At 45.5% G+C, this 12,028-nt stretch overlaps 1 protein-coding gene and 1 long non-coding RNA gene across 3 annotated transcripts in view; one reads left to right on the forward strand and one right to left on the reverse strand.

Moving 5' to 3' along the window:
- Positions 1-11,988, forward strand: part of Ptcd2 (pentatricopeptide repeat domain 2) — a 29,087-nt gene extending 17,099 nt beyond the window's left edge. Inside the window, exons 9-10 of one of the 2 annotated variants that reach the window (XM_050153830.1) lie at positions 5,434-5,547; positions 11,249-11,988. In XM_050153830.1, coding sequence (XP_050009787.1) covers positions 5,434-5,547; positions 11,249-11,473 — 339 coding nt within the window. In that variant the 3' untranslated portion in view covers positions 11,474-11,988. The remainder of the gene's footprint in view (positions 1-5,433; positions 5,548-11,248) is intronic. The other variant, XM_050153831.1, reaches the window with a different exon arrangement.
- The window catches only part of LOC126508532 (uncharacterized), a 388,666-nt gene continuing 376,638 nt past the window's right edge, over positions 1-12,028 (reverse strand). Inside the window, exon 3 of the long non-coding RNA XR_007593860.1 lies at positions 1-3,478. This is a non-coding gene — a long non-coding RNA (uncharacterized lncRNA). The remainder of the gene's footprint in view (positions 3,479-12,028) is intronic.

Below are 12,028 nucleotides of genomic sequence, written 5' to 3' on the forward strand. Positions count from 1 at the left end.
GATTGTCTTGTATTTTAAATGAGTTGAAATGTAAAATGCCTGCTGTTTTTGTCTGTGTGCATTCAGTTCAGAAGAATAGTCATTTACTAAGCTTCTCTCGGGGAAGAGCCACTCCTGTGAGAGAAGTCATCACCACGGGCTTCTGGGAGTTTATTAATGGTGGGGTGATGGGTCTGCTCTGCTGTGTGGCAGGGCGCCCATGGCATTTGAGGCACAAGTGAGAAGGCTGTGGGTTTGAAGAGGGGTGGTTGGACTGGTGAGACTCTTCCCCCCCGGGTGAAGCCTGCGTGCTAACTGCACCCCATCTGTGGCAGCTGATTTGTGGTGTGTCTGTGACTGATAAGCCGGTATATGTGCTGTCTTAGGTTTCTATTGCTGTAAAGAGACACCATGACCACACAAGTCTAATAAATAAAACATTTCACTGGGGTGCCTCACAGTTCCAGAGGTTCAGTGTTTTGTCTATGAATATCTGTGCACCATGTGCACACCCAGTGCCTGTGGAGGTCAGAAGACATCAGATCCCCCAGTGCTGGAGTTATGGGTGCTTGTCAGCTGCCTGTGAGCACTAGGAACCTGACCTGGGTTCTGTGCATGAACTACGCGTGTTCTGAGCCACTGAGCCATCTCTCGAGCCCTTCAGGTCCCCAGTTCTCAAGGTCTTGTCTTCCAAACAATCCAGGACTTAAGCTGAAGAAGACTCTTTCAGACTAGAAATAGCACTAGTCTGACATGAGCTATTTCACAACCATGCAGTGGGTGTCTCCAGACAGGGGAGTGACCGAAGAACACAGCCGGGCTGCAGAGCAGCTGAGGAGAGTGAAGGAGACCTGCTGGGGCAGGGACTGAAGCGTTCCCGTTGGTGTGTGCGTGTGTGTGTGTCTGTGTGCGTGTGTGTCTGTGTGTCTGTGTGTTCAATTCCCAGCTGCCATGCTGTGTCAGGACTATGGCCTCGATAGTAGAAGTGAGTCAGTACTGAAGCACCTTGAAGGTGCCTTCTGCTCTGGTTCCAGCCTGAGCTCACCCAGACCCAGCCAGACAGAAGAGCTCTGCCCCTCCCCTGTAGCCAGCCAGGCCTCTTCCCGCCTCCACGCCCTCCTCCTTTAATTTGCTTCTATTGGCTATTTTTTCACATGGCAAGAAAAGTAACTAATACAGGTCAACTATGGGGCTGTGTTCTGGAGGAGGGGCTCTGGGTTGTAGTTGGAAGGACAGCGCTTTCCATAGATTGCTCTTGGTGAGGCTTTCCATGCAAAGACTACACTGCTGATTATAGCCGCCTCCTACTGGCTCTGAGTCCTTGGGCCCAGTGCACAGATTCTTTAGATGTCATGTCTGACTTTGGTTTTCCAAGTATACCATCGGGCACTGTACAGGCGTACATCTGAGGGTAATTCCTGTGGGCAGAGCAGAAAGTTATCACCTGTAAGTATTACTGTGTTTCCTCGGAATCGTGGAGCTCTGCCGAGATCCCACTCTAGGACTTGTCGCAGACAGACTCCAGTGATGAACTTGGTTAGTATGGAGCACTAAGTGCTCCCCGCCCCAGGCCAGCTGCTTTAGATCCATTCTTCAACCATGACAGCAAAGGGACAGCCATTATTTTTGTCTTCTGTTCTCTGATGTGTGAGGACAGCCAGCTGGCACATGGGTGGGATCGGCGTGTTGTGGTTAAGGAATCTTGAACTAATGTTAAATTTGATTCTCTTTGGGAATGCAGTCAAGGAATTATCCATTATTTGGAAACTTTAATGAAACAGTCTTATTCTTTAAGAATTCCCACTTGGGAGACTTGCAGATTTCCGATCTAAATTCCTCATGTCGCACTATAAGCCCGTTTAAACCTTTGTGTTCTGGGATGACGAAGAAGAGGCAGTGTGTATTCCCTGAGATGACTTTCAGATTCCAGGTCTTCTTCCAGTCTGAGCTTTAAAACGACACACAGCGTTTCCAAGGCTGTCATCTACTTGGACTCCTTAAACAATTTGTGTGTCTGACGAATGGGCTGGCAGTGGGAGCCTGTTGAGTCAATATTAGTAAAAATAGATGGAAGTTTTCTTTTTCTTGATCTGTTTTAAAAATCGATATCGTACATTTAAATCTTTCACTGCTGTGCATTAGAATTTAAACTCACTTAATCCTCCCCTAACTTAATTTTCTTTTCATCCCAATTACTTCTGCTGCCTGTGTGACCCAGAGGAGCTGGTTTCTTATTTCCCAGCTGACACTTGCTACATCTTGCATTCATGTAATCTATGACGTCACTAAGACCCATGCATGTTGACTGTAGCCTGTCAGTCTCAGAAGAACCACAAGCTCTCTTTGGCAGTGCTGCCCTCACCCTGGTGAGCTGCTGCCCTTGAGATTTTGTTTGTCTCGTTTGTCTCTTGGTAGTCCATCTGTGGGATGTTGAAATAATAGTGGCGGCGGGGCTGCATCCCCAACACCCCAGCCACTTGGCTAGCTCATGCCCGAAATAACTACACACAAACTGTATTCATTTAAGAACTGCTTGGCCCATGAACTCTAGCCCTTACAGGCTAATTCTCGCACCTGGACTAGCCCATTTCTAATGATGTGTGTAAGCACCCCAAGGTGCGCTTACCGGGAAGATTCTAGCCTATGTCCATTCTGGGTTCGGAGCTGAGAGGAGCTTCATTGCATGCATCTTCCCAGGAGATCGGAGCATGGCGTCTGTCATCCGGAGAGCAGAGTCTCTCCGGGAGCAGAGCAGAGTCTGACCTCACTTCCTCTTCCGCCCAGGATTCTATTCTGTTTACTCCTCCCATCTATGTTCTAAGCTGAGGCCAAGCAGTTGGTTTATTATAACTTAGCCAATGAAATCAACAGATTGATATATGACACTCCTACATCACTTCCCCTTTTTCTGTTTAAACAAAAAAAAGAAAAAAGAAGGCTTTAACTTAACATCCAAAGCTCTAGAAATGACAGAGACATCTCGCTGCCTGGACAGTCACCCAAAGTTCCTCTATACCGTTGGGGCATCCATCTTCAGCCTACAGGCCCATAGTTTCCAGCAGACATTTCCACAAAGCAGGAAATTTCAAAGACAGTCACTATCTGCTTGTCCTGAAGAATGTCTTGCAGACTCTTTCATGAATCAGGAACCCCGAAAGATCATCTCACCTTTAGGCAAGTTCAGCAGTCCTCTCTCTGCGGGTTCTCTGTGTCCAGTTTATGCAATAGTCCAGGCAAGAGCAGTTTCTTGCCCAAATGGCTATCAAACTCCATAAGGATCCTCTTCGATGCCCATCTTCCTCTTGAAGTAGATTGGTGCTGCCAGGAGCAGAGTGTCCCATTGTCATGAAAAGTCCTAAGTTATTAAAACATTTAATAGCATATTCTATAATCTTTGAAAAATATGAAGAGTGCCTATCTAAAATATATCTATGCACATCTAGAAAACCTTAACTAACATGACTACAAACTTAACTATTATTAATTATTCATTAACAACCTATATACATTCAAAATTGACCTTAAATCTCTATCAATAGGATTTCTTGTTTACTTAAGTATTATTATATCCTTCTGGAGTCTTTGATGGAGTTGAAGAATGAATAGTTATAGTTTTCCTTAGTTATGGTAAGAGATAAAATAGATATAAATATTGTAACTGTAATTCTTACTTGATAACTGTTTTGTTATATGTAATTTTACTATGTTAAAGTTAAAGCCTTTCTTTTTTGTTTAAACAGAAAAAGGGGAAATGATGTGGGAGTGATTTCTTATTAATAAAGAAACTGCCTCGGCCCTCATAGGACAGAAAATTAGGTAGGCGGAGTATACAGAAGAGAATTCTGGGAAAAAGAAGCTTAGTGAAGGAGTCGCCATGATTCTCCCGGTCCAGACAGACACAGGTTAAGATTCTCCCTGGTAAGCCAGCTCGTGGGCTACAAAGAATATTAGAAATGGGTTAGAACAATATTTAAGAGCTAGCCAATAAGAAGCTGGAACTAGCCGGGCCAGGCAGTGTTTAAAAGAATACAGTTTCCGTGTAATTATTTCTGGGTATAAACTAGCCATGCGGGCGGCTGGGTGCCGGGGACGCAGCCCCTCCGCTCCTATTTCAACAGTGGGAGACGTAACCCATGATGTGATGAGAATGAGGTAGGAGACTTTAAGATGTAGGGCCGGCATGAGTCACCGTTCCTGTGAGGAGCTATTGGATTAGCGGTGTCTGGAGGATGCAGAGTCGTTTTCCATCAGGAGTGTAGCCACTGTAACCTGCCCCTGAGCTAGCAAATAACCCATGCATGTGCAACCCTAACTAAGCTCAGGTTAGTTTTTTAAAGGACACGAAAGTAAGAGGGGCGTGTTGGGAGAGGACGTATTCCAGAGTAGCGTGGGCGAAGAGAAGGGAATGGAAGGTGGGTGTGGTCGAACTTCATTATATACACGTAAGAAATAGTTTTGAAAATACACTTTTGAAGTAGGAAGGAAAAAGGCAGTACCTAGAGGACAGTACTATGAGGTCACTGGGGGTGTGCTCTCAGGAGGGATGAAGGTAGTTGTAAGAACGTTGTAGGAAACTAGCCAGGCCCCACCATCTGCCCTCTGGTTTCCTCTGAGATGCGATCCCTGCTTTCACATGTGCTTATTCATTGCCTTGCTTTTCTGTGTGCTGGGTGTGCCGGCTGATGGGAAGTCGTCAGCAGGGCCGTTTCACAAGTTTGGTTTGGCGCCCAGTTTTGGAGGTTGTTAATGGGTACAGTGCAGATAGCTAGGCTTCCCTGAGCTTCCACTCCACCTGGCACAGGGAGTGTGCTGCCGTTAATCAACATGAGAAAGGTGCTGCCTTCCTCCAGCCAGGCTTAGGGTACAGTTGATCGTCATGGCCCTTGATCCTAGGGGAAAGAGGGCGGGGGGAATGAACATTTTCCCTTGTACCTCCTGTGTGCTGGGTTTTCATGTCATGTTCACAGTAACATACAATGTGGGACTCAAGACTACTGTTCCCGTTTAACAGATGAGGATGTTAAAAGCAAAGTTTGCAGCTGGGAGTCACGTAGCTAGCGTTTGCCAGGGTTAAAATTTCAGCCATGCACCAGTGGGGTGGGTGTGTGTGTGTGTGTGTGTGTGTGTGTGTGTAGATGTGTATGCAGAGGTCAGAACATAACTGTGAAGTTGTTTCTTGTTCTTTTTGTGGAACTGAGGAATCAAACTCAGGCTTGTGTGGCAGGTGCCTCTGCTCTGTGAGGCACCTCACTGGCCCCAGCTACAGCAATGCCATTAGCTGTAGAAAAATATATTTTTGCTGGTGAACATGCATACAAAGCATATAAAAAAAACCAAAAAGCATATCTGAGCTAATGAATTAGGAAATAATATTAAAAATTGATGTCTGTCAATGCAGGCTCATCTCAGCGTTGAAAAGCCTGCTAGCTCAGTCTTGTCTGTTCTTTTATTCAGATTTTAATCCATATCCGGTCAAATAGGTTGGAAAGCCTGATAAAGATCTTAGAGGACACTGTTGACAGAAGTGTATCGATGTTTGTGAAAAGACATGCGTTCTCAGAGGAAGTGGTAAGTGTGCCAGCGCTGCAGGTGGCACTAAGTGCAAGGGCACCCTATGCTTACCTGGCGTCGTAGCCCTGAGACCGCCTCCTGAGCAAGAGGCCAGAGATAGTAGCCTCTCCGGTGGTCTCAGGGCTCGTGTGCTCAGTGTGAAGACTACTTTCTCCTGGCGTACTATGACTTCGGGTTCCCAGAGCCGTCTCTTTTGTGTTGTTCCTTACCCTCTACTATTCTGTAGGAACTTTCTTTTTTTCTCTCAAGCCTCCCATACCATGAATAATAAAAACCCAGAGATGGATATTGGGGTTCAACCTGAAGATCAGAAAAGCAAAGCAGCCAGCCACTAGAGAGTTCTTACCTTTACCAAGTCTTCAGACCAAAGGGGCGAGATCCTGTCTCCACAAATCCTCAGACTCCATACTCTTCTGAGTTCCTGACTCTTCCCCTCTATATTCCTCTCTCCGCCCAGCCATGTCACTCCTGACTCTACCTCCCTAGTGCTGGGATTAAAGGCATGGGATCCCAAGTGCTGGAATCACCTTTGTATGAGCTCTGTTTCTCTTTTAGACAGAGTCAATCTTGTGTTTCCCGAGTCCTGGGATTAAAGGTGTGCGCCACCACTCCCTGGCCTGTATGACTGACTAGTGTGGCTGCTTTGTCCTGTGATCTTCAGGCAAGCTTTATTTATTAAAACACAGATAATATACCCCTGCAGCATCCAGTACCTTCTCTTGCTCCTCACTCTCCGCTAACCCTTGCTTCCTGTTTAGGGAGAGAATGGCCAGTACACCGTCAGCTGCGGGCTGTGGTTGTATGCCCATGGTGACTTCATGTGCCTCTCTCCAGCATCTCCACTGCTACTGGACGTTGTCACACTTAAGTCTCGTCAGAGTGTCCTTCCTTGTAATCAGTCCTATCATCATTATTGTGTATATTATCTGTCATCTAAAGAAAACAGTTACCCTACAAATGAAAAGACCCATGCTGGGTTTAGCTAGGGAACCTAGACCTTACAAATGCCAGTTCCTCCAAAGTTAATGTGATAAGGTAATGACCTCAGGAAGTATACCACTATACTTTTTCTGTGGCTTGGCTTAAAACAAGTAAGAAAAATAGCTTCTTTAAAGGAAGGAATAACATCAAGATGCAGCTTAGTGGTTCTCTTCCCCAGCCCTCAGAGGCTGCCTTACTTATCTCTCACTAGGTCCTGGACTCACAGATCCAGTTAGGTGGGGACCAGTGAACTCCAGAGCTCTGCCTCCACCTCCCCAACTTCCAGATTAAAAACCCGCCTTCTTTGATCATTTTGGCTTTTTACATGGGTTCTGGAGATCAAATTTTAAGTTCTTATTTTTGCAAAACAGATATGTACTTGACAAAGCTGTCTCCCCAAGCCTCTCCATAAAGTCTTTCTTCACATTTATCTGTTTTTTATATTTCTTTATTTTGTGTTAATATATGGTGTGTGTACATGTGTGTGTGTTCATGTGTATGTATGTGTGTGAACACAGATGTGTCACAGTACATGAGGAAGTCAGAAGACTTTTTCGAAAGATGGTTCTCGCCTTCCACCATGTAATTTTGAGTCCGGGTTCTCAGGCTTGGTGGCAAGCACCCTGGACTGTTGAGTCATCTTGCCAGCCCTAAAAATGTGTTTTTGTGTGACAGAAACACTATATCAAATAAAAAGGTGAATAATCTTGAAGAAAATACTTTGAGGTTTTTACTCATATAACAAAGAGCTGACCAACTCTAATGTGGAGAGTTCTTTTTGAAAATTACGAGAAAAGAACCAATAGCCAATGCTGAACAAAGATGGGGTTCACTTAGGACTTGAATGCGTTTAACCCTCAGGAAGACTCTCAGCCCTAACGGTGAATTCCCCAGAACCCCATCATAAAGTGAGATACATGACCAGATACATTCATATATTTACATTTAAATTAATGTAGAAAACCAAAACAGCTATGAAAAAGTGGGTAAAGAGTAGAAGTAGAATTTCCCTGAGTGTGTTTTGTATATTTGGCTTTGCAAAGTGTGAAAGCTTCCCAAACATTAAAATTAAATTAAATATAAATGAAGAGGAAACAGCAATTCCTAAAATTGGAAACAGAGTGGGAGAGATGAGCTCCTGTGCCTCACTGAGGGCCTGAGACACAGCAGTAGTTACCGCTGCCCACTTGAAATGCAGTCAGGGCTTTCAAAGCCTCCTTTATTACTTACATGTACCTGTGTGTGCCTCTGGGTTTCTTTCTGTCATGTGTGTCCAGGTGCCTGCAGAGGCCAGAGGACATCAGGTCTCCTGGTAAAGGAGTTAGAGGAGATTTTAAGCCACCCAATCCTCTTCAAGAGCAGTAAGCACCTTAACCACTGAACCGTCTCTCCACTCCAAATTGTAGTCATGTATACCTCCAAAGACACGTGAAGTGGTTGGGGAGGGAGCGAAGAGCCAGGCGGCCCTGCCATTAGCAGTCATGCCCACACTGTCATTTGCTCTGACCAAGTGACCTGTGGGTTGGTCCTCCTTCCTTGTCCCACTTTCCTGTGCTTTGCCAGTTTTGCTGATGGCTGAGGTGGCAGGATGGGCACCAGGGGCAGGTAGCGCTTTCTCCATCATGCTGCGTCCCAGCTGGCTCACATGTCTCCTTGCTCCTGCTGCTTCCTGATGCCAGAGGAGTTATCAGGACTCTTACCGGCAGGATGAGCTTCTTCCTACTAGAGGGCTTTACTCTGCCTGTGTTGTGATTTTCCCAGATCATGTTGGAGTAAGTTTTAAAAGCAGAGGACATGGAGATATGAACAGATTCTAGAGTGCACAGATGTGCTTGTGTGTGCTGGAGATCATGTGTATACACACATGCATGTTTGTACGTGCACACATGTGTATGTGATAACAATACTGGTGCAACTTCCGTTTCTCTCAATAGTTAATTTTAATAAATCATTATGGCCTGTTGTTGCCCATTTATGTCTAAAGTACGCAGACAAGCCTCACACTGAAAATTCTAACGTAAGACTCTTTCACTTAAAAAACTCACCCCGGGCTTCAGCCTGGTCTCCTTGATTACCTGGGACTTTCAGGGAATTGCTTGATGAGAAATGAATTATACAACTCCATACCTTTTGAGCTAGGTTTTTTTTTGTTCATTTGTTTCTTAGGGTTTCGTGTTGTGTTGTCATTGTTGTTTTCCGAGGCAAGGTCCTGCTATGCAGTCCAGGCTGGTCTAAAACCCAGGAACTGCCTGCATTGGCCTCTTAGGAGCTGGCATTTCCACCAAATGCAGGTGTGTGCCTGTCTTAGCTAGGTTTGTGTGTGTATGTGTGTGTGTGTGTGTGTGTGTGTGACAGAGAGAGAGAGAGAGAGAGAGAGAGAGAGAGAGAGAGAGAGAGAGAGAGAGATTGTATATGGACTCTAATAGTATAAAACTATTTTTGAAGATTTTATTTTCTAAATTTACATGTCTTGAGTTTTTTGCCTACATATATGTCTGTTCACCTGTTGCATGGAGTGGCCTTGGAAGCCAGATCCTCTGAAACTGGGGTTACAGATAGGCTGTGAGCCAGCATGTGAGTGCTGGGAACCAAAACTGGGTCCTCTGGAAAGCAGCCAGTGCTTGTTACTGCTGAGCCATCTTCCCAGGCCCCAAACTCTATATTTTGAAAATACTGTACTTGATGTTTATATCAATAGTTATTAAAAGTGTGTTGAGTCTGTCAACTATTGTAGATAGAATACCACAGAAGAGCTTAGGAAAGAGCTTCCAGTGTAGTGATAGGAGCGGCAGGCCGCTTCCCCGCCACCCGGCTAGCTTTACCCGAAATAATTACATGGAAACTATTCTTTTAAACATTGCTTGGCCCATTAGTTATAACCTCTTATTGGCTAGCTCTTGCATATTGATCTAACCCATTTTTAATATTTTGTATAGTACCATGAGCTGGCTTACCAGGAAAGATCTTAACCTGCAGCTGTGTCAGGTGGAAGAATCATGGCGACTGCCTGACTCGGCTTTTTTCTCCCAGCATTCTGTTCTGTTTACTCCGCCTACCTAATTTTCTGTCCTATCAGGCCAAGCAGTTTTCTTTATTAGATAATCAATGAAAGCAACAGATAAGATACAAGACCCACCTCCATCATTCCAGTTTCCTGTAGTAATGTTTGTGAAAGTGCTCCAATATTAGCTGTTTTCTCATTGGCTTTTGAAAACTGAGTTAACAGAGCAATATGATATGATTTCTTACCTGCATCCCGTGGCTGTTGGGATGCTTATGACGGTTTCTACAGTGATGAACCTACTGGCCTATGCAGCTGATGAATGTTCCTCCAGTCTGTTATGCTGTGCTCCTCTGGGAAGCCTGTACTGTAGACAGAAGTTTCTGTCCCACCTGGTCCTGCAGCCATTCAGTCCCAAAGACACACAGAGGCTTATATTAATTATAACTGTTTGGCCTATTAGCTCAGGCTTATTATTAACTAGCTCTTACAGCTTAAATTAACCCATAATTCTTATCTATGTATAGTCACATGGCTTCAGTGCAGCATTTTCATCTTGCTTCTTCTGCGTCTAGGTGACAACTGCATCTCAGCCCTTCCTCTTCCCAGAATTCTCTTAGTCTGGTACCCCACCTATATTTCCTGCTTGGCTACTGGCCAATCAGCATTTTATTAATCCAATACTAGTGACAAATCTTTGTAGTGTACAAGAGCATTCTCCCATACCCAACATGAATGTGGCCATCATCCACCGTGAACTTGTGCTGAGGAAGCCGTTCTCACAGAACATGAAACTGATTATCTGCAGTTCAGTCAGGAGCCCATGTTTGGAAGGATTTATTTAGAAGATGTCCAAAGGATGTTAGAAAGCTTGATCCCACTTAACTTGCCTTGGGATGCTAGGCTGAGTCCTCAGTTGGAACTGAACTAAATAAAAGGTAGGCTTTGTGCAGATCCTGATCCTGAGCTGACCTGCTTTTGTAGGGTTAGTACCGTGGACTTGTGACTGTTGTTTCTACATCAGGTCTTCTCCTCTGTCTCAGACACTCTGGCCAGTGGTCTTCTTGGCATGCCTACCTTGATGTTTACCTCCAGAAGAGATTCTGGATTTCCACTCCAATCCTGGACTTCCCTGTCCCCATCTCAGTAAATAGCAGTGTCCATCATCGTATTCCTAGGACCCCAGTTAGGAAAGTGACATTGACCTCCTCTCCTTCAGCTGGAGTCCCTCGCTAATAACACCCACAGTGCACCTCACCTACCCTCACCTCTCCATCTTTCCTGTGTGTTCCCCTGTCACCACCATCTTTTCCTCCTCTGGGCTATGATGGGGTTCCCCCTCCATTTATTCTCTGGGCAGCTTGATAAGTCTTGATCAGACCATAGCCCTTGTCATCCCCTGGCTTTTGGGGTAAATTCTGAGCATCTTTCCTGGGACTATATGTAAAGTCCGTACGATCTGACCCCCTGATCTCACCCACGCTTTGTTGATTCCGCTGGCATTTGACCCAGTTATGTTTTTGCTGTAAGGCATATGCTTTGACTTCCTTTTATGAGGTTCTGAACTCTGTGGCTTCCAGAGGCTCTTAACAGTCACCTTGCCTGTGTGCCCTGGTGTTTGTCTTTGTGTGTACGCTGGACATTTCTGCATGCCTGTTTCTGCTTGTTAGAGGAGAGGACAACCTCATTGTGATGTAATGACTACTCTTCTTCCAGCTGGCCAAGGTGAGGGACAAACTGAAGGACAATCCCACACTCGCGGCCAGATTTGACGAGGTCTATGGGAAGCTGCACGTTAACGGCCTGGTCACTGTTTACACACTGGATGCTCTGCTCTGCCAGGTCCCCCGGGACAAGAAATCCAACACAGTGCTGTTAAAGAAGAAGACAGTCAGCCGACGGACCTTACAACCTCTCAGCCAGTCCCTGCTGACTGAGTGACTGTGTTTTCAGCCTCCCAGGTGTGGAGGAGCTGCCCTGGGTGAATCATTGGCTTCTCCAAATTCCAAATTCTGTGGCACTGTGCTAACACCTGGTCTCCCTCCGCCCAAGTCCCCTGGGGGTGACTTGCCAATCAAAGAGATGTGAAGAGCTAGCTCAAGCAAGGGAAGCGCCGTTGCTACAGAAAGGCAGCTTCCCTATGTCAGCCACACCAGACTAAGGGCCATAGCCGCTAATGCAGCCCAGCACCAGAGCGACACTCAGAAAGTACCTGCAGGAGGAATTTCCCGTGGTCTAGTCAACCTTGAGTGACCTTTCACAGGAGAGATGCCTTGCAAGCGATGTCCTCGCTCTGAAACCCTCTTCTACCACATGGGGAAACGGTCAAGGCCTTCTCTCATCTCTGCCATCATTTTCCCATCTACAAAGTAATATTGTCAGTGATGATCTGGCACTTTCATTCAGGGTTCGGTAGAGTTAATCTTTCTCCAAAACAAGAAATAAAAGGAATCTGCACAGACTTGAGCTTGTGTTTTTCTTTCCTCCGCATGTTCC

The sequence above is a fragment of the Alexandromys fortis genome, unplaced genomic scaffold, assembly GCF_014885135.2.
Source record: "Alexandromys fortis isolate MF-2015 unplaced genomic scaffold, M_Fortis_MF-2015_v1.1 scaffold_79, whole genome shotgun sequence".
Taxonomy (NCBI): Eukaryota; Metazoa; Chordata; class Mammalia; order Rodentia; family Cricetidae; genus Alexandromys; species Alexandromys fortis.